Source organism: Oncorhynchus nerka, linkage group LG20, assembly GCF_034236695.1.
Source record: "Oncorhynchus nerka isolate Pitt River linkage group LG20, Oner_Uvic_2.0, whole genome shotgun sequence".
NCBI classification, from domain to species: domain Eukaryota; kingdom Metazoa; phylum Chordata; class Actinopteri; order Salmoniformes; family Salmonidae; genus Oncorhynchus; species Oncorhynchus nerka.
Genome location: NC_088415.1, coordinates 27792178 through 27811596, shown reverse-complemented (window position 1 = coordinate 27811596; position 19419 = coordinate 27792178). Strand labels below are relative to the sequence as shown.

The 19419-nt window shown below is 43.6% G+C and overlaps 2 protein-coding genes across 3 annotated transcripts in view; both read left to right on the top strand.

Moving 5' to 3' along the window:
* LOC115102190 (helicase ARIP4-like) overlaps positions 1–14804 on the top strand; it is an 89381-nt gene extending 74577 nt beyond the window's left edge. For both annotated transcript variants that reach the window (XM_029621833.2, XM_029621834.2), the window contains 9 exons: positions 617–829; positions 1051–1169; positions 1377–1492; positions 1762–1861; positions 2143–2348; positions 4847–5022; positions 7645–7841; positions 8179–8558; positions 8694–14804. In XM_029621833.2, coding sequence (XP_029477693.1) covers positions 617–829; positions 1051–1169; positions 1377–1492; positions 1762–1861; positions 2143–2348; positions 4847–5022; positions 7645–7841; positions 8179–8558; positions 8694–9625 — 2439 coding nt within the window. In that variant the 3' untranslated portion in view covers positions 9626–14804. The remainder of the gene's footprint in view (positions 1–616; positions 830–1050; positions 1170–1376; positions 1493–1761; positions 1862–2142; positions 2349–4846; positions 5023–7644; positions 7842–8178; positions 8559–8693) is intronic.
* Positions 14805–15017: 213 nt separating this feature from the next.
* Positions 15018–19214, top strand: LOC115102188 (transmembrane protein 115-like). Its single transcript, XM_029621830.2, has 2 exons — positions 15018–16866; positions 17264–19214. The coding sequence occupies exons 1-2, from the start codon at positions 16010–16012 to the stop codon at positions 17487–17489; spliced, it is 1083 nt and encodes a 360-aa protein (XP_029477690.1). The 5' UTR covers positions 15018–16009; the 3' UTR covers positions 17490–19214.
* Positions 19215–19419: the final 205 nt, after the last annotated feature.

The window sequence follows — 19419 nt, the reverse complement described above, 5'->3', positions numbered from 1 at the left end:
CATGAACCTGATCGAACATCTCTGGAGAAACCTTGAAATAGCTGTGCAGTGATGCTTTCCATTTAACCTGACAGAGCATGAGATGATCTGCAGAGAAGAATGGGAGAAACTCCCCAAATACAGGTGTGCCAAGCTTGTAGCGTCATACCAAAGAAGACTCAAGGCTGTAATCGCTGCAAAAGGTGCTTCAACAAAGTACTGAGTAAAGGGTCTGAATACTTATGTAAATGTGATTTTTCAGTTTGAAATGATGTGGTATTATAACAATATTAGGATGACGTCTGAATGAAATGTGGACATGTACATGGCGTTTGATGTACAGCGCATTGGGAAAGTATTCAGACCACATTTTGTCATGTAAAGAAAATGTTATGTTACAGCCTTATTCTAAAATGAATGAAATTGTTTTTCCCCCTCATCAATCTACACACTAGATTGATGAGGGGGAGAAAAATAATTTCATCCATTTTAGAATAAGGCTGTAACGTAACAATGTGGGAAAATTCAAGTGGTCTGAATACTTTCCCAATGCGCTGTATGTCACATGATGTGTACTACATGTCCACATTTCATTCAGACGTCATCCTAATGTTGGAATAATGTCTTCCTCTACCAGATCTGGAACCACCCAGACGTGTTGTACGAGGCGCTGCAGAAGGAGAATCTGGCCAATGAGCAGGACCTGGACCTGGATGACATCACCAATGGCCACGCCCTCTGCCCAGCCCCCTACCAGAAGGGCAAGACCCCGGAGGACCCCAACAGCATCGGAGGGCTGAGTCTCAACGCTCTGCAGGAGAAGGCCAACCAAGTCATCACCTACGAATGGGTACGCAGCCACACTTCACTACCATGTTTGTTGTTTTTCCATTCCGTTTAAGTGGCAGGGGGTTGAGTCATCATGGATTTATGACGGTTGGGAAACAACTTGAGGGTCGCTCATTTAGAACGGATTCTGTCGTAGGTTTCAGTAAAAACGGGTTATTACCCTAAACTGTGCACTACAATTACACTACTGTTCTGTTACCTCATCTCCTCTCTCTCTCTCAGGCGAAGGAGATCATGTCTGACTATAAACCCGGGCTCTTGGAGAACTCTGCTAAGATGGTCCTGCTGTTCCACCTGATCGACGAGAGTGTGAGGAAGGGAGACAAGATCCTGGTGTTCAGGTAGGCACAGAAACAGAACCTCAGTTGTTTTACTGTTTTGATCTTACATTTCCGTTCCTTTAAAACAACTGTTGCTACGCAACATATTCCACGACGACTAAGGCCAAAGCACAGACTGACCAACTTCTCAAATGGTTAAATTAGTTTCACTGTAATTTCCAAGCACCCCTCCTCACCGTATCCCTCCCTCCACTGTTTCTCATGTAGTCAGAGTTTGTCCACCCTGTCAGTCATCGAGGAGTTCCTGGCCAAGAGGCCCATACTGGCGGGCAGCGCCAGAGAGGGCTATAATCAAAACTGGGTCCGCAACCACAACTACTACAGTAAGTGTCCCCGTTTCCATGACAACCACCACTGCCATGTCTCTGTGACTCCATTTGTCCAGTGGTGTCTTTTACTGAAGCTATACAAATGTATTCAGCCTCCCCAATCCCATGGTGCCACTTTTCCTGTTGACTTACATTGACTATCGCCACCTGCTGGGGATATTGATATCTCACCATCATTCTGTGTATGAAGCCCTTGGGTAAAAACTGGTTGTTCCTGTGTTGGAGAAAGGGATTGACTTCCTTTTTATGGTTTGTCTCTTTAGGACTGGATGGGAGCACATCTGCTTCAGAGAGAGAGAGGCTCATCAACCAGTTCAACGACCCGTCCAACACCTCCGCCTTGATCTTTCTGCTGTCCACCAGGTAAAAGACCTTCACAGGAACACACTGGTAGAAATAATTATCATTTGTTTGTAATCATACTTATGTATGGTCACACTAGTAACCACACTAGTTACAAACACAAACCCTCATTCACACATGCACAGTCCTCTATTTATATATACATACACACACAAACCCTCATTCACACACATGCACAGTCCTCTATTTATATATACACACACACACACACACACAAACCCTCATTCACACACGTGCACATACACATCAGGTCAGTGACGTGTGCTTCTTCCCATCCTCAGGGCTGGTTGTCTGGGGGTGAACCTGATCGGGGCTAACCGCGTGGTGGTGTTCGATGCCTCCTGGAACCCCTGTCACGACGCCCAGGCCGTATGTCGGGTGTACCGCTACGGCCAGAAGAAACCCTGCCATATCTACCGCCTCGTCTGTGACTTCACTTTGGAGAAGAAGATCTACGACCGACAGATCTCCAAGCAGGGCATGTCCGGTGAGTAACCAGTGAACCAAACAAACACAGAATAGAATGGATACTGACTTCATACAGACTACATCTCTGCTTCCTCCAGCCATGTCTACTAGGTCTACTATTACATGGTCATCTGCTACCAATATCTTAAATCTACTCGCCAACCCTGTTAAGGGCTCTTCAGCCGGCCCAGTCCACTTCACTAGCACAACAGTGTGTGTGTGCTGCGAAGTGCAGCAGTCCTGTGATCTGTCAGACTCCTCTCAGGCTAAGTGCACTCCAAGTGCACTTTGACATAGTTTGCCATTGTTAGGCTCAGTTGGTAGAGCATGGCGCTTGCAACAGCAGGGTTGTGGGTTTGACTTAGAGCACCTTAACCTGTTAGTGATCCCTTCGCGCGCCAATCCCTTTAGCGGGATCGATTTGACAACATCCAGTGAAATTGATGAGCGCCAAATACAAACTACAGAAATATCAATATTCAAGATAACCGAAAATATAAGTGTAATACATCAAAATAAAGCTTTATTTCTTGTTAATCCAGCTGCAGTGTCATATTTCAAAAAGGCTTTACGGCGAAAGCAGACCATGCAATTATCTGAGGACAGCCCCCCGCATACAAACACATGAAAATAATTTTCAACCAGGCAGGTGGCGACACAAAAGTCAGAAATAACGATATAATAAATGCCTTACCTTTGAAGATCTTCTTCTGTTGGCACTCCAAAATGTCCCAGAAACATCACAAATGGTCCTTTTGTTCGATAATGTCCCCAAAATCTCAATTTATTTGGCGTGTTTGATTCAGAAATATACTGTTTCCAACTCGCCCAACATGACTACAAAGTATCTAATAAGTTACCTGTAAACTTGGTCCAAACATTTCAAACAACGTTCCTAATCCAACCTAAGGTATCCTAAAACGTAAATAATCGATACAATTTAAGACGGGATAAACGGTTTCCAATACCAGATAAAAACAACTTGAAGCGCGTTCCAGTTCACGCGCACCACACAGTAGAATCCATCTGGAGTGACACTCACAAAGAACAGCCGTACTTCTTCATTTCTCAAAAGAAAAACATCAACCGATTTCTAAAGACTGTTGACATCTAGTGGAAGCCATAGGAACTGTAACCAGGTTCCTATTAAATAGGGCTTTCAATAGAAATCTAACTGGGAAATATTATGACCTAAAAATGAAAAAAATTCACTGGATGGTTTGTCCTTGGAGTTTCACCTGCCAAATCATTTGTGTTATACTCATAGACATTATTTTATATCCAAATCTACCAATTATATGCATATCCTAGCTTCTGGGCCTGAGTAACACGTTTTTCATCCGGACGTGAAAATACTGCCCCCTATCTCTAAGATGTTTTAAGAGCGTCTGCTAAATGACTAAAATGTAAAAATGTAAATGTAACACATGTCGGTCAGCTATGCTGTATACACAGAAAGGGAAGGCCCACACTCTTAGAGTTTAATTGAATAATAAAATAGACATCATCAAATCAAATTTATTTATATAGCCCTTCAGCTGATATCTCAAAGTGCTGTACAGAAACCCAACCTAAAACCCCAAACAGCAAGCAATGCAGGTGTAGAAGCACGGTGGCTAGGAAAAACTCCCTAGAAAGGCCAAAACCTAGGAAGAAACCTAGAGAGGAACCAGGCTATGTGGGGTGGCCAGTCCTCTTCTGGCTGTGCCGGGTGGAGATTATAACAGAACATGGCCAAGATGTTCAAATGTTCATAAATGACCAGCATGGTCCAATAATAATAAGGCAGAACAGTTGAAACTGGAGCAGCAGCACGGCCAGGTGGACTGGGGACAACAAGGAGTCATCATGTCAGGTAGTCCTGAGGCATGGTCATAGGGCTCAGGTCCTCCGAGAGAGAGAAAGAAAGAGAGAAGGAGAGAATTAGAGAACGCACACTTAAATTCACAGGACACCGAATAGGACAGGAGAAGTACTCCAGATATAACAAACTGACCCTAGCCCCCCGACACATAAACTACTGCAGCATAAATACTGGAGGCTGAGACAGGAGGGGTCAGGAGACACTGTGGCCCCATCCGAGGACACCCCCGGACAGGGCCAAACAGGAAGGATATAACCCCACCCACTTTGCCAAAGCACAGCCCCCACACCACTAGAGGGATATCTTCAACCACCAATTTGGCCAGGGTATGCTGTATGCCATGTTTCATGTCACACGCAGAGACCTTTTCATGCAGCTGTTGATGGCCCTAGACATGAGATGGGCAACTCCAGTCCTCGAAGGGCCTGATTGGTGTCACACGTTTTCTCCATTCCTATGAAACGCAGCTGATTAATCAAATTGCATTCTAAACTGAAGATCATGATTAGGTGATTATTGGAGTCAGGTGTGTTAGCTGGGGCTGGGGCAAAACTGTGACACCAATCAGGCCGTTGAGGACTGGAATTGCCCACCCCTGCCCTAGACATAGTGTTACCCCCTTTCTTGACTCCATCCATCCCTCCTTTCTGAAGACCGAGTGGTGGATGACCTGAACCCGGTGCTGTCGTTCACGCGAAGGGAGGTGGAGTCTCTGCTGCACTTCGTGGAAGAGGAGCCTGACGTGTCACAGGTGCAACTACAGCCCCACCAAGAGATAGAGGCGGGCATCAGACAGGCCTGCCAGCTCTACCCTCACCTTGTCACCAAGGTAATACACCTATATACACATCTATAAACAAACACTACATCACAGGCCTGCCAGCTCTACCCTCACCTTGTCGCCTAGGTAATACACCTATATACACATCTACAAACACACACTACATCACAGGCCTGCCAGCTCTACCCTCACCTTGTCGCCTAGGTAATACACCTATATACACATCTACAAACACACACTACATCACAGGCCTGCCAGCTCTACCCTCACCTTGTCACCAAGGTAATACACCTATATACACATCTACAAACACACACTACATCACAGGCCTGCCAGCTCTACCCTCACCTTGTCACCAAGGTAATACACCTATATACACATCTACAAACACACACTACATCACAGGCCTGCCAGCTCTACCCTCACCTTGTCACCAAGGTAATACACCTATATACACATCTAAAAACACACACTACATCACAGGCCTGCCAGCTCTACCCTCACCTTGTCACCAAGGTAATACACCTATATACACATCTACAAACACACACTACATCACAGGCCTGCCAGCTCTACCCTCACCTTGTCACCAAGGTAATACACCTATATACACATCTACAAACACACACTACATCACAGGACTGCCAGCTCTACCCTCACCTTGTCACCAAGGTAATACACCTATATACACATCTACAAACACACACTACATCACAGGCCTGCCAGCTCTACCCTCACCTTGTCACCAAGGTATATACAGTTGAAGTCGGAAGTTTATATACACCTTAGCCAAATACATTTAAACTCAGTTTTTCACCATTCCTGACATTTAATCCTAGTAAAAATTCCCAGTCTTAGGTCAGTTAGGATCACCCCTTTATTTTAAGTATGTGAAAATTCAGAATAATAGTAGAGAATTATTTATTTCAGCTTTAATTTCTTTCATCACATTCCCAGTGGGTCAGAAGTTTCCATACACTCATTTAGTATTTGGTAGCATTGCCTTTAAAATGTTTAACTTGAGTCAAACTGTTCGGGTAGCCTGCCACAAGCTTCCCACAATAAGTTGGGTGAATTTTGGCCCATTCCTCTTGACAGAGCTGGTGTAACTGAGTCAGGTTTGTAGGCCTCCTTTTCTCGCACCAGCTTTTTCAGTTCTGCCCACACATTTTCTATAGGATTGAAATCGGGGCTTTGTGATGGCCACTCCAATACCTTGACTTTGTTGTCCTTAAGCCATTTTGCCACAACTTTGGAAGTATGCTTGGGATCATTGTCCATTTGGAAGACCCATTTGCGACCAAGCTTTAACTTCCTGACTGATGTCTTGATATGTTGCTTCAATATATTCACATAATTTTGAAGTGCACCAGTCCCTCCTGCAGCAAAGCACCCCCACAACATGATGCTGCCGACCCTGTGCTTCACGGTTGGGATAGTGTTCTTCGGCTTGCAAGCCTCCCCCTTTTCCTCCAAACATAACGACGCTCATTATGTCCAAATAGTTATATTTTTGTTTCATCAGACCAGAGGACATTTCTCCAAAAAGTATGATCTGTGCAGTTGAAAATCGTAGTGTGGCTTTTTTATGGCGGTTTTGGAGCAGTGGCTTCTTCCTTGCTGAGCAGACTCTCAGTTTATGTCTATATAGGACTCGTTTTACTGTGGATATAGATACTTTTGTACCTGTTTCCTCCAGTATCTTCACAAGGTCCTTTGCTGTTGTTCTGTGATTGATTTGCACTTTTCGCACCAAAGTACGTTCATCTTTTGGAGACATAACGCTTCCCCTTCCTGAGCGATAGGACGGCTGCGTGGTCCCATGGTGTTTATACTTGCGTACTATTGTTTGTACAGATGAAAGTGGTACCTTCAGGCGTTCATCCCAAGGATGAACCAGACTTGTGGAGGTCTACAAAAAAGAATTCTGGGGTCTTGGCTTATTTCTTTTGATTTTCCCATGATGTCAAGCAAATAGGCACTGAGTTTGAAGGTAGGCCTTGAAATACATCCACAGGTACACCTCCAATTGACTCAAATGATGTCAATTAGCCTATCAGAAGCTTCTAAAGCCATGACATCTTTTTCTGGAATTTTCCAAGCTGTTTAAAGGCACAGTCAACTTAGTGTATGTAAACATCTGACCCACTGGAATTGTGATACAGTGAATTATAAGTTAAATAATCTGTCTGTAAACAATTGTTGGAAATATGGCTTGTGTCATGCACAAAGTAGTTGTCCTAACTGACTTGCCAAAACTATAGTTTGTTAACAAGAAATTTGTGGAGTGGTTGACAAACTAGTTTTAATGACTCCAACTTAAGTGGATGTAAACTTCCAACTTCAACTGTATCTATATGCACACCATACTGTATTATACACTCTACCCAAACCTGAACACCAAGGTTAGAACCAAACTAGATATACATATCTATATACACACATCTATACTGTCTAATCATAAGTTGATACTTATCCACATGATACATACATCTAGCTCGCTGAATCATGGACAGACTCTGTCTCAACCCATCATTTCCACATTGAACTCTCACTCTCATCAAAATGCTACTTTATTAACACTTCTATCCAGAATTATAACCTTCATGATGGCATATTATACTTAGAGAGCAATTTCACTTAAACTACTCTCCATGTCTGTCTCTCCAGCAACCCTTTCACCACGAGTCTCTCCTGATGGAGCGACAGGGGATGAAACTCACCAAAGTGGAGAAGAAGGCCGCCAAGAAGAGCTACGAGGATGAGAAGCGTGCATCGGTGCCCTACACGCGCCCCTCTTATGCCCACTATTACCCCGCCAGCGACCAGAGCCTCACAAATATCCCTGCCTTCAGCCAGCGCAACTGGTGAGATGGTCCCCTGGTCCCCAAAGACGTACACGTTTTCTCAGTAACAATACTACAGTTGCATACAGTCAATCAAATGTATTTTGTAAAGCCCTTTTTACATCAGATACCCAGATTAGCAAACAATGCAGAACTAAAGTGTGTAGAAAAACTCCCTAAAAGAAGAAAGGTAGCACTCCTGGCACGGTTCCATGAAGAACTAGAGAGAGATGCCTAATGTGACACCAAGTTTTGAATTCCAAAGTTTGACCTGTTGATAAAATCTTTAACCCTCCACTCTCAATTCGGACTGTCAATACCCCACCATGTCATCTTTCCTCTCCCTTACCCCCTTCAGGCGCCCACCCCCCCGACAAGATGAGAAGCCGGTGGCCAGTGTTCGCCCAGTTCAGTCGACTCCAATTCCCACGATGCCTCGCCAGGCGTCTCACAGCTCTGCCCCCACAGCAGACACCGAGTCCAGCTCGGGCTTTCCCATCAACTACCTGCAAAAGGCGGGCGTATTCGTCCAGAAGATCGTCACCACCACAGATATCGTGATACCTGAAACCAACAGTTCAACTGATGTTAAGGCCAGAATCAGTGCAGGAGAGAGCATCCACGTCATCAGAGGAACGAAAGGGACCTACATCAGGACTTGTGATGGGAGGATATTTGCCATCCGCACTGCAAGCAAGCCCAAGGCAGGGGAAGAGAAGTCAGCTGCTACACCCAAAGGTAGCAATCCCAACTCAACCTTTAGTCAGTATCGTTTTTACTCATTTGGTACATACGGATCTGTTTTTATCCAGTGCTGGTTTCGTTTAGTCTAGAGAAGTATCTGACCCGTCTGTCTTACCTTCCCTATCTCAGACACCCAGAAGGTATCGGAGGAGGCCTCCGCCAACGGCTGTGTGACTCGCCTGCTCTCCCCCGACAGCCCCGAAATCCTGAGTGAACTCCAGAGGTACGAGGCTTCAACCAGAACCAAGGCCCAGCATCAGCAGGGCTCCAAGGCTTCGTCTGCAGGTGCAGCGGCTCCACAGGAGAAGGCGCCGGCAGAGAGCAACAATGGCAGCAGCATGACTAGCCATGCCAAGCCCTGGAGCGATGCCTCCGCCCCGGCCAAGCCCAGCACAGATGCCATTGCTGCCCTGGACCTGAGGGGCACCAAGCGCAAGGCCTCCACCCCGTCCAACGTCGAATGGGCCATCAAAAAGCAGCCGGCCCCCAGCAAGCGGACCTCGGCCCAGTTGCCCCCCCAGGCTTTTCCCTTCGCGGCGGGCTATGACCTCCCACCCATGGGCCTCAACCCAGCTATGCTGGGCTCCATGGGGCACCCCATATTCATGGGGGCCGGCTTGCCGTACTTCCAGTCCCACAGCCAGCAGGCTGACCACCGTCTCATGTTCCCCATGACTCCCGACCCCTTCGGCTTGGGGGGCGGCACCCTACCTAGATCCTCCTCCACCATCACCTCCCCGGCTGCCCCTGACTCAGCCTCCCTAGCTCCCTTCATGCTGGGTGCTGGTATGGCTGGCATGCTGCCCCCAGGTTTCCCCATGTCCTACGGCCAGTCCCTGTGCATGTATCCTAACTTGCTGCACCCCAGGGAGCTACCGGCCGCCACCCCAGGCCCCGCTGGCTCCAGCTTCTTCTCCCACTTCCCCTCCTCCTCTGGCCTGATAGGGGCAGGGCTGGGTCGCTCTGATGCCCACGGCTCGGCAGAGAACGCCGGTGGAAGCAGCTCAGACAGCAACAACGACGATGAAGATGATGATGTCATTGAGGTGATGGGACAATGAGAGCCTCCAACTGTAGGAAAGAGGCATGTGGGTTGTAGGGGACAGTTAGTGGAGTTGCTGGGGCTAGGAAAGCTGAAGAGAAAGGGAAGGGACAACCAAGCCCACCTCCTGCACTAGACCTATTCCCCATCCTAAATGCAACATGCACACCTTTCAAATAACGAGAATCTGTGTTGGAATATAACAGACTGGACAAAGCACCAAATCCTTATGCTGAATATCTTATTTAAACATTTTTAAAAAGGCATATCTGAACTTATGTGATGAAGAAAAATGAACTTGGTGCTTCCAAAATGTTGTCCTGTACTGGCTTTTGCAAATCACTGAAGCAAGAGACTGCTGGGTTTGGACCTGCAAACCACTTCTTTGTCTTCTATTTTATTTTTTTATTCCCAGCGGTTGATGACAGACTAGGTTAATAACTAACTGACAATAGACTTGAGTTAATATGTCAATTTTATATACGTAGTTGGTAGTAATTATTGTATGGCGCAAAATATCAGTTACATGATATTGTTCTTCATTGTCATTATATGCTACTGAATATTATTTTATATAGTATTCGTGCTCTAAACATGTCACAACTGTTTTCAAAATCGATTTGATTTGCCCTTGAATTTACTGCGTTTAGTTTTTCAGAAAATTGACTACTTGAGACTCAATTCAAAGAAACAATTAGGCTCTTTGTTGGGTGAAAAATTAAGTCAAAAACCTTAAACTCAAAGAATGTACGCTTATTTACGACTTTAATGCAGACCTTGAGGACAGGCATCACACTTGTGAAGATCTGATTTCAATTTTTGATATGTCATCTACATTTTTCAAATGTACACATCGTCTACAGGCGACGATGTGAAAACTGTGATCTTGCTAAACTCCAACTGTCCGAAGGGAGCTGAATTGAAAATGCCTTGCCTCTGTCTCTCTGAATGTTACCTAGTGGGAGTAGAGAAACAGTGAGACGGGCAATCCTAGGACCTGGATCTCACACATAGTCTTACTGTAGCTTTGCTAAGTGATGCAAATATAACCCATGAACCCTCTGGTGGTCAGGTGGGTCACCTGTCTACTTCTCTGTCTGTTTCTGCATTGTGTACCCAAGGGTTCTAGAGTAGAGAACTTCTGTCATAATGACTCGCTCTGCCTTGTGGATAGCATGAACACTCGTTTTCAGTTCCTTTTTCTCATCTTTGGCGTATGTGATTTCAACGGAAAAACAAACAGTGTTCAAGAGATCATTGTCAAACCAAAATCATTTGAGAGGAGTCAAAAATAGCTGTGCCAAAAAAAGTACAAAAAGCAACCAAACATCACCGTCAACTGCTATTGGCCTAGAGAAGAGGGTTTCTTTCCCTAATTTGGTCACAGTTTTGTCATTATAGACTTAGTGAGCTCACTGTAAAGATGATGCTGGCTTAAGACTTCACTGTGTAACAAAGTACCGGGACTATGATTTAGAGAGGGGGGAGGTCTGTGACCTGGTTCTGTTTAATAAACAACAGAACTTTTCATTTCTGTTACTGCTGACTGTTATTACCCCCCTCATTACATACGTTGGCCGCCTACTGTCTCATGCTGCATTTACGTGCTAGTCGGAGCTAGGAAGCTCGGGAATGTCCAACTTGCTAACTGGTTGAACGCGGCATGTGTATAACTACAACCAATTAGCAAGTCGGGAAATGTCTGACTTTCCGACTAGCATGTGAACGCGGAAACTACCCAACACTTTGGGAAGAGGGAAGCCCAGCCCACCACCTCCACCAAGTCCCTAGCCTTGTCTCTTCAGCAAGAGCTTTAAACTCCAGTTATTGAGTTTATTATGAGACCCTCACATCATCAGACTTGTTCATCTTTCCATACCATACTTATAAGGTGTTAATTGACCTGTTATTTCTATTTTTTTATGTACCACTTTTATTTATGACAGTGCATATTTATTAATTCCTTTTTTTGTTCTGTTTTTGTAAGGGAAATGTTTTATGTTCGTTTACTAGAACACGTTGATTCTTGTTACATGACTTGAGAAATGCTATATACGTCTGAATAGACGTCTGACCCATAAGTGTGTGAATTTCAGGACCAACCAGTCAAGGTGGTCGAACCACTCATTAGCAGATTGTTGAGTTTTTATTTATGTTCATATCATCCAGATGTTCATGTGAATCTATCTATCCTAATTGCAAATGAAAGGTAGTTCTCTCAGTATTCATTCATCTTAAGTTGTTGAACCAACTGTTTTTTTCCCATAGATTTCTACTTGAATGTAAGTATTTATTTATAAATCAATTCAGTCGGTGACCAACTGACTCTCTTAATTCCAGTTATTAAAATCAAGCTGCTGTCTTGAGGAGAATGGCTGGAAGAGCCTGTATGTAGTTAGTGAATGGACATGTAACAATGGATGGCTTTTAGATAAAGAAAATTTAGTTTCTAAATAAAATAAAATAATGTTTTGAATGGAATTTAAATTTAATTTACTTTGATAACAGTTACTCTAATGACACAGATTCTCAAGCACTAGTTGAACATAAGTAACACTTTCACTAAACTGATATCCTTTTCAACTTGGTTGGGGGGGAATAGACACTGTGTCTGAAACTGAGCATATAGTCTAGAGACGTCTATCAGATGACATTACCTAAAATCAGATGAAGAGGGCAAGATTGAGTATAGCTCACTCAATCTCCTGTCCTAGATGACAATCCATAGCAACAGGTTCAAACAAAACTGATATCGTTACACAGAGACTGGTGTACTGTTCTGTATTTAGAATGAATTCATAGTTGTCTATTGCATGCTTTTAGTGTTTGTATTAGCTTTGGTGACATGAGCTGTCTGCAAGCCGATGATTGCATGTTTTGACTAAGAAACTGAAATGATTTACATAGACTTTACCAATCATATCTTAAAGTAACTGTCCAGTGTTTCCAGATTTCTGACATATTTATTTTTAACCTTTATGAAAATAAGAATTTGTTCTTAATTAAAATGTTGGCCTAGGAACAGTGGGTTAAATGCCTTGTTCAGGGGCAGAACAACAGATTTTTACTTTGTCAGCTCTGGGATTTGATTTGGCAACCTTTCGGTTACTAGTCCAACGCTCTAACCACTAGGCTACACTGCCACCCCCATATATGACCTATATAGTTAATTCATATGGCATAGAAATGACTTATAATTAACTACCATATTACTTAATTACAATTTTTTGGAAGGATAATTTAAGTATGTTAAAATCAGCTTTTCTATGTTGGAATGGTGTGGGCATACCCCAACAACAGAATGGTGTGGGCAAGTAGACTGCTGATTGGCCAGCTCATCCTCTATGAGGAAATGTTTGTTTGTGATACAAGTTTGAGGTGGTGTTTTAAGTGTTTTTTTGGCCACTCTATGAGTTAACAGAATATGAACTTTTAAATGTGAGATTTTCACTGGACAGTTGCTTTAATTACTTACAAGCCTTAGATTTCATCATTAGCTATGCAAGCAGAGTCTGTTAAATTGTATTTAAAAACAAGTGCTTTTATCTTCTCATTATGATAATACTTATTTGAAAAACAAATAAGAATTTAAATGGACCCAACATACAGTATCTTAACATGTAAAAGGAATTCCATGATGTCTGCTTATTCCATGAAACTTGGCCATAGTGGACTGGATGTCACTTGACTTGTTTACCGCTCTTTGGTGTTGTAGCTCTGTGTTGCCCTCTGATCTATACTGTAATGTTTTAACGCCTTGGGGAATGGTAGGTGCAGGCAGAGATCTGGGAATATCTATGATACACTGCCCTGGTTCTTTGGCTGAGTTTGGGTCTTCTTACATGTCCTAGTAGCTTGGATATTCATGTTTAAATGTTTGAAGGCTTTCAGCGTTTGAGTTGCCTGCCCTTGGCCTTTACATAAGTCAAGCATTCACATGTATTTGGTTCAGTCAAATTGTCCCCCTCGCCATCATTGCACACTCATGATTTAACCTCACTGTACCAGTGGTTTGTCTTTGATTCTGTAGAAGCAGAGCTTGTTATTCTGAGAGAATTTGATCAATATGCAAGAAGGTGACAATGACATTTGAAACACACATCAGAGCAGTACAGTTGTGTCCAACGTGTGGCTAGCACTTTTTTGCTCCATAAGCAAAATTCCACCTAGGCATCCCAGATCCTTGCATGTCTCATCTGGGTCTTTTAGTCTCATGTTTTCAGCACTGTAAGTGGACAAGGTCATTTTAATAGTGTTTATTTTTCACATGATTGTGTTGTTTATGGGTGTGTATATTTGTATGGATGTCTTCACAGAGGACAGTTTCCAGTTTGTTTCAAGTTTTATTAGTCGTATGTACGGGACACGTATACTTTGTCCACAAAATGCTTACTTGCATATGCACCATTGTTCTTAGCTAGTCAAAGGTCACTCACTTGGGCTTCTGTGGTAGCCAACCATTACCCACTTTGCATTTTCTGCCAGTGAGCTATTAACGTTATCTTAGTTTGATTTCCAATGGTGGAAAAAGTACCCAATGGTTATACTTGAGTAAAAGTAATAGAAAGTTACTCAAGTAAAAGTTAGTCACCCAGTAAAATACTACTTGATTAAAAATCTAAAAGTATTTGTTTTTAAATATACTTAAGTATCAAAAGTAAATGTAATTGCTAAAATATAAAGTATTAAAAGTAGTGAATATATATATTTTTTTTTTGAGATAGCCAGGGGCACACTCAGACATTATTTACAAATTATGCATGTCTGTTTAGTGAGTCCGCCAGACCAGAGCAGTAGGGATGACCGTGTGTTCTCTTGATAAGTGTGTGAATTTCACAATTTTCCTGTCCTGCTAAGAGTTCAAAATTAAATAAGTACTTTTGGTTGTCATGGAAAATATATGGAATAAAAAGTACAATACTTTCTTTAGGAATGTAGTGAAGTAAAAGTAGTCAAAAATATAAATAGTAAAGTACAGATATGCCTAAAAACTACTTAAGTAGTACTTTAAAGTATTTTTACTCAAGTACTTTATGTCACTTGATTTCAGACCAGATTTTGCCAGTGCTCCGTCTGTGGTGTTTGATTCTTGTAGCATTCTGATGTCAGGGTTTTGTCTTTTTTTAAGTCTTGAGAAATGTGAATTATTTTTTATTGTGGAAATTAATTACTGAATAAAATTCATGTGTATGTGGTTATCCAAGCATTTGTATGCCTCTTGAATCGATGCTTGAGGAGAGAGAACATTTTGAATACATGTCAGTTTGAATACATTTTCAAGTTATCCATGCCCCATAGGCTGCCCTTTCCACATGGAGCTCAAGGATCTAGCAACAACAAAAAACTATGTTTCCCATAATCAACTAGTGCACCAAACTGGCGTGACTTGACGCTTCGTGTGTGTTGGTGACGCTGGCACTGACAGCGCAAGCGTTGTTGGTCAGTGTGAAATGCTGGGAGTGCCTCACAAGACAACAAATATTCCCGAATAAATCTGTTGCTTTATATCGGAATAACGTTGAAGTAACCCAAGAGACTTCTGACATTCTGAAATCGTAGTGACTCAATTAATTTCGCGTGAACCTCTAATTGTTTGCCTCGACAGCATTGCTTTGACGGCCTGTTGCTTGCTAGCTAACGCAGGAAATCCTCTAACGTTAGCTAGCTGGTGGACTAATTTGATCTGTGTGCCGAGGCGAGAGAAAAAAAGGAGCTGGTACTGTTTATTTTTTTGTAGTTTTCGTAGTTATACAACTCTAACCCGTTTATCAAATGGGTTCATGAACTATAATGGCGGATTTAAAACATCGTAACAGTCTGACTTCTTCCTTAGCTAGTTAGCCTAGCTAACTACTTATTCCACAGTGCTTGCTAGCCAGCAAGCTGATGACGTTTATTATCTAGCTAGCGTTTGCTGGTTGAAGATCTGGGAATTTTTGGTATGATTTCTAAAGTCAAGTAGCTATTTACTAATTGGGAAGTTAAATTGTATGTAAACTTCGAGGATGACACCGTTCAATGTCAATTGAGCGTAATTGGCATGTTGCTAAATGTGTCGGCTAGCTTGCTAGTAAGTTATCTAACGTTTGCCCAACTACTCTTATCTAATCAGAAACAAGGTAACTTCAGCAAAGTCCATAGCAAGGTAGGAAAGTTGCTCCATCAAGTGTTTTGAACAGTGAGACCATAATGTTGATTTAAACCATTAATTAGCATTGATTAATCAGATTATTTCCCGGATGAATCTTCACTATAGAGAGTGGATGTTGTCTGGTTCCGCTGATTTCGTTTGTTATTCTTGGCACTGCTAAAAAAAAATAAGAAAATAAAGGCCAGCACGTGAGAAGTTGCGGGTCAGACAAATTTACTCATCGGCCCTTGCTCAAGACTAACAGACAACACAATGAATCGCTATCTGCCAGTTGCACGACAGCACTTCTTTGGCGCATTAGCCAATACGAGCGTTGTGGTGAAGTCCATAAGTGCCATAGTGCTCCTTCTGTACCTGCTCTCATGGGCAGTTGACACTCCATATGCCCTGGGCGTGACACCTGGCTACCTCTTCCCCCCTAACTTCTGGATCTGGACCCTGGTGACCCATGCCGTGGTGGAGCAGCATGTGTGGGGAGTGGCAGCCAACGTGGGGACTGTTATGGCCTGTGGCCGTCTGTTGGAGCCTCTGTGGGGCGCCTTGGAGCTGCTCATCTTTTTCACTGTGGTCAACATCTCTGCAGGCCTCCTGGCTGGCCTCTCCTACTTGCTCACGTATGTCGTCACCTTCGACCTGGACTACCTATTCGCGGTGCGTGTCCACGGGACACCAGCCTTCCTCGGGGGGGTGTTGGTGGCCCTTAAGCAGACCATGGGGGATACGACGGTGCTGCGGGTTCCCCAGGTGAGGCTCAAAGCTGCCCCGGCGCTGGTCCTCCTCTGCTTTTCCCTGCTCTGCCTCTCAGGCCTGCTGGAGAGTGCCGCCCCACTGGCGGCCTACAGCTTTGGCGCCGTGGCAGGCTGGGTCTACCTGCGCTTCTACCAGAGGCACAGCCGGGGCCGTGGCGACATGTCAGATCACTTTGCCTTTGCCTCCTTCTTCCCTGAAGTGGTACAGCCGGTGGTGGGGCTGCTGGCTGGCCTGGTGCACGCAGCCCTGGTGAAGATCAAGGTTTGTAGGAAGATGGTAAAGCGCTACGACGTGGGGGCACCTTCCTCCATCACCATCAGTCTTCCGGGGACGGACCCCCAGGATGCAGAGAGGAGAAGGTGAGTGCTCTAGAGGCCCAAATAAACACAAACACAGGCATCCATTTACCAAGAGTTGTTTACCTCATGCTTCATTTTCTGGTTGACACACTTGCAAGCTATCATACTCATGTCCTTGTTTACATAGACAGCAGTTAAGCCTACATACTGTATCATCACACATAATTTTGTGTTGCTGCCTTGCTATGTTGTTGTCTTTGGTCTCTCTTTATGTAGTGTTGAGAGAGAACACATGTCGAGGTGTGTTTTGTCCTATATTTATGTTATTATTATTTTATTTTTAATTTAAATCCCAGCCCCCGTCCCCGCAGGAGGTCTTTTGGTAGGTCGTCATTGTAAATAAGAATTTGTTCTTAACTGACTTGCCTAGTTAAATAAAATGATGATCGTCTTACAGGCAGTTGGCGCTGAAGGCCCTAAACGAGCGACTGAAGAAGGTGGAGGACCAGTCGACCTGGCCAAGCATGGACGACGACGACAATGAGGATGAAGTTCGGACCGACACTCCCCTGCTCTTGGGGCAGGAGAGAACGACGCCAGCAGGGGGGTCTAGCGGCTCCCAGAACACCACGGGACAGGAGTCCAGCATCATCAGCTTTGAAGACGCCCCCTCCCGCTCATAACAGACACACTGATACACACTCAGTCATGCTTAGTTTTGACTAGCATACACTACAGTGACTACACATGCAACACATTAGCCCTAGCAGTTTGACACATTGTCAACATTGTCAGGCCTATCAGTTTTACGGTCTGACTCCCCAAAGTTGTACACAAATACCATCACAGACCCATCGCTCCCCCGGGCCCACCCTCATATGTTAATTGAAACGTTAATGTAACAACATATTGGTTGGACTCTCCCTACCTACCACTTTGCGTCTCTCCTGAATAAAGTATTGAATGGGTGCACAAAGTGTTTCGTAAAGCTCTTTTGCCCCAAAAGACAGCTGCTCCACACCTGCTACTCGTCTGGCTCCCAGATTTTGTGACTGAGACACTTGGACTGGAGCAGAGACTCTTGGCAAACTCCCCATCTGTTGCTATGTGTTACTATTGTCCCAGAGTAAGCTTTCAGCAGACGGACTGAGATTCTCAGCGGTTTTCTAGGTCATCCTTTTGTCCTGATGGGTGTTCCATTTTCAAGGTCAAATACGTCTTTTCTCTGGTCCCCATCACTTAAAGACTGAAATGAATCTAGGTTTACCCCACAGCTGTTTTACCGCTGTTAGATCTTCTGTTTTCAAATGTTTCCTACATTTGTGGGAAACCTGATAATTTGACTAGTTGCTCTGTGGATGATGATGCGTTTCCTGTACCTGTTTTGAGGGGTTTACTTTTGCTCTGAATACTTGAGGTGATTTTCAGAATATCAACTACTCTGAGTCAGAGTTGGATTACTAGATGGGGAACCATAGCCATAATAGAATAAAGGGAATGTGGGTGTGTCTTCCTCTTTGTTCATACTGTTGATTTGAGTTCTGTCAGAATATTTAGTTCTGTCCAGAAAGTTGTGTGTGTGTTTGGATTTAGGTGAATGAGTGTGTAACTGGGGGAGGGAGAGCACTAGATTGTTTACACAGTGGCTTCCTGTAATTTCTCACTGGTTTGCCCTGATAAAGTTCAGCAGCTTTTGACAATGACAGTAATAGTCACCGATGCACTCTTGACAGGCCGCCTTGTCCCTAAGGAACATTTTGTCAGTCTCTTGTTTGTTTCTTTGGCTACGTTCCCACAGGCAGCCCTGTTCACTTTTTCTTCCACTAATTGGTCTTTAACTAATCACAGATATTTTTCAGAGCTGACCTGGTTGGTAAAAACGCAGCTTTAGACAGGCAGCCCAATTCTAAACTTTTTTTTCACTAATTGGTCTTTGGACCAATCAGGTCAGTGCTGATGTGAAAAGATCTGATGTGATTGGTCAAAATATCAATTAGTGGAAAAATATCCGAATTTGGATGCCTGTCTAAACGCAGCCTTAATGCAGCCTTTCTAGTTTCTCTTTCTTCCCCTTATTAATCTGTCTCAATGTTGGTTAAGATAAGAACTGCACTCTTAATCTAACACAGTGTATTTATGAGGTTTGTTAATGCTAGTGGCAGTACCTGTTTGTGTGGATTGACTGGAAATGTTTAGGTGTGGTGAATGATGGCAATACTGATGCAGTTCTGTTTAATTTGTTGGTGGTGACTTCAAGGTTTGGTTTTCAGATATTGTCCGTGCACAGGACAGTTTTCCCTGATTTCCACTATTGGTGTATTTCTTTCTACTGTGGCCATTGCAGATTCCTCTTTAGTTTCTGATCTATTTGTTTATCTCTATATGAAATAAAATATGATTGTATGACATGACATAAATTGTCTTTTTTAGCAACACTGGGTAGGTAGTACTAATAGAGCACATGTCAGCTGATTTTTATTTAGGCTGCCACTAGATGGAGCAGTTAGCACAGCATGTGATACTCTACAGCTGTTTCATTGTATGTCATGAAGGGCTTTGAACTGACAACCTTTTCCCAGGGGTACTCCATGTTGCCTTATTTAGGTGACTGTG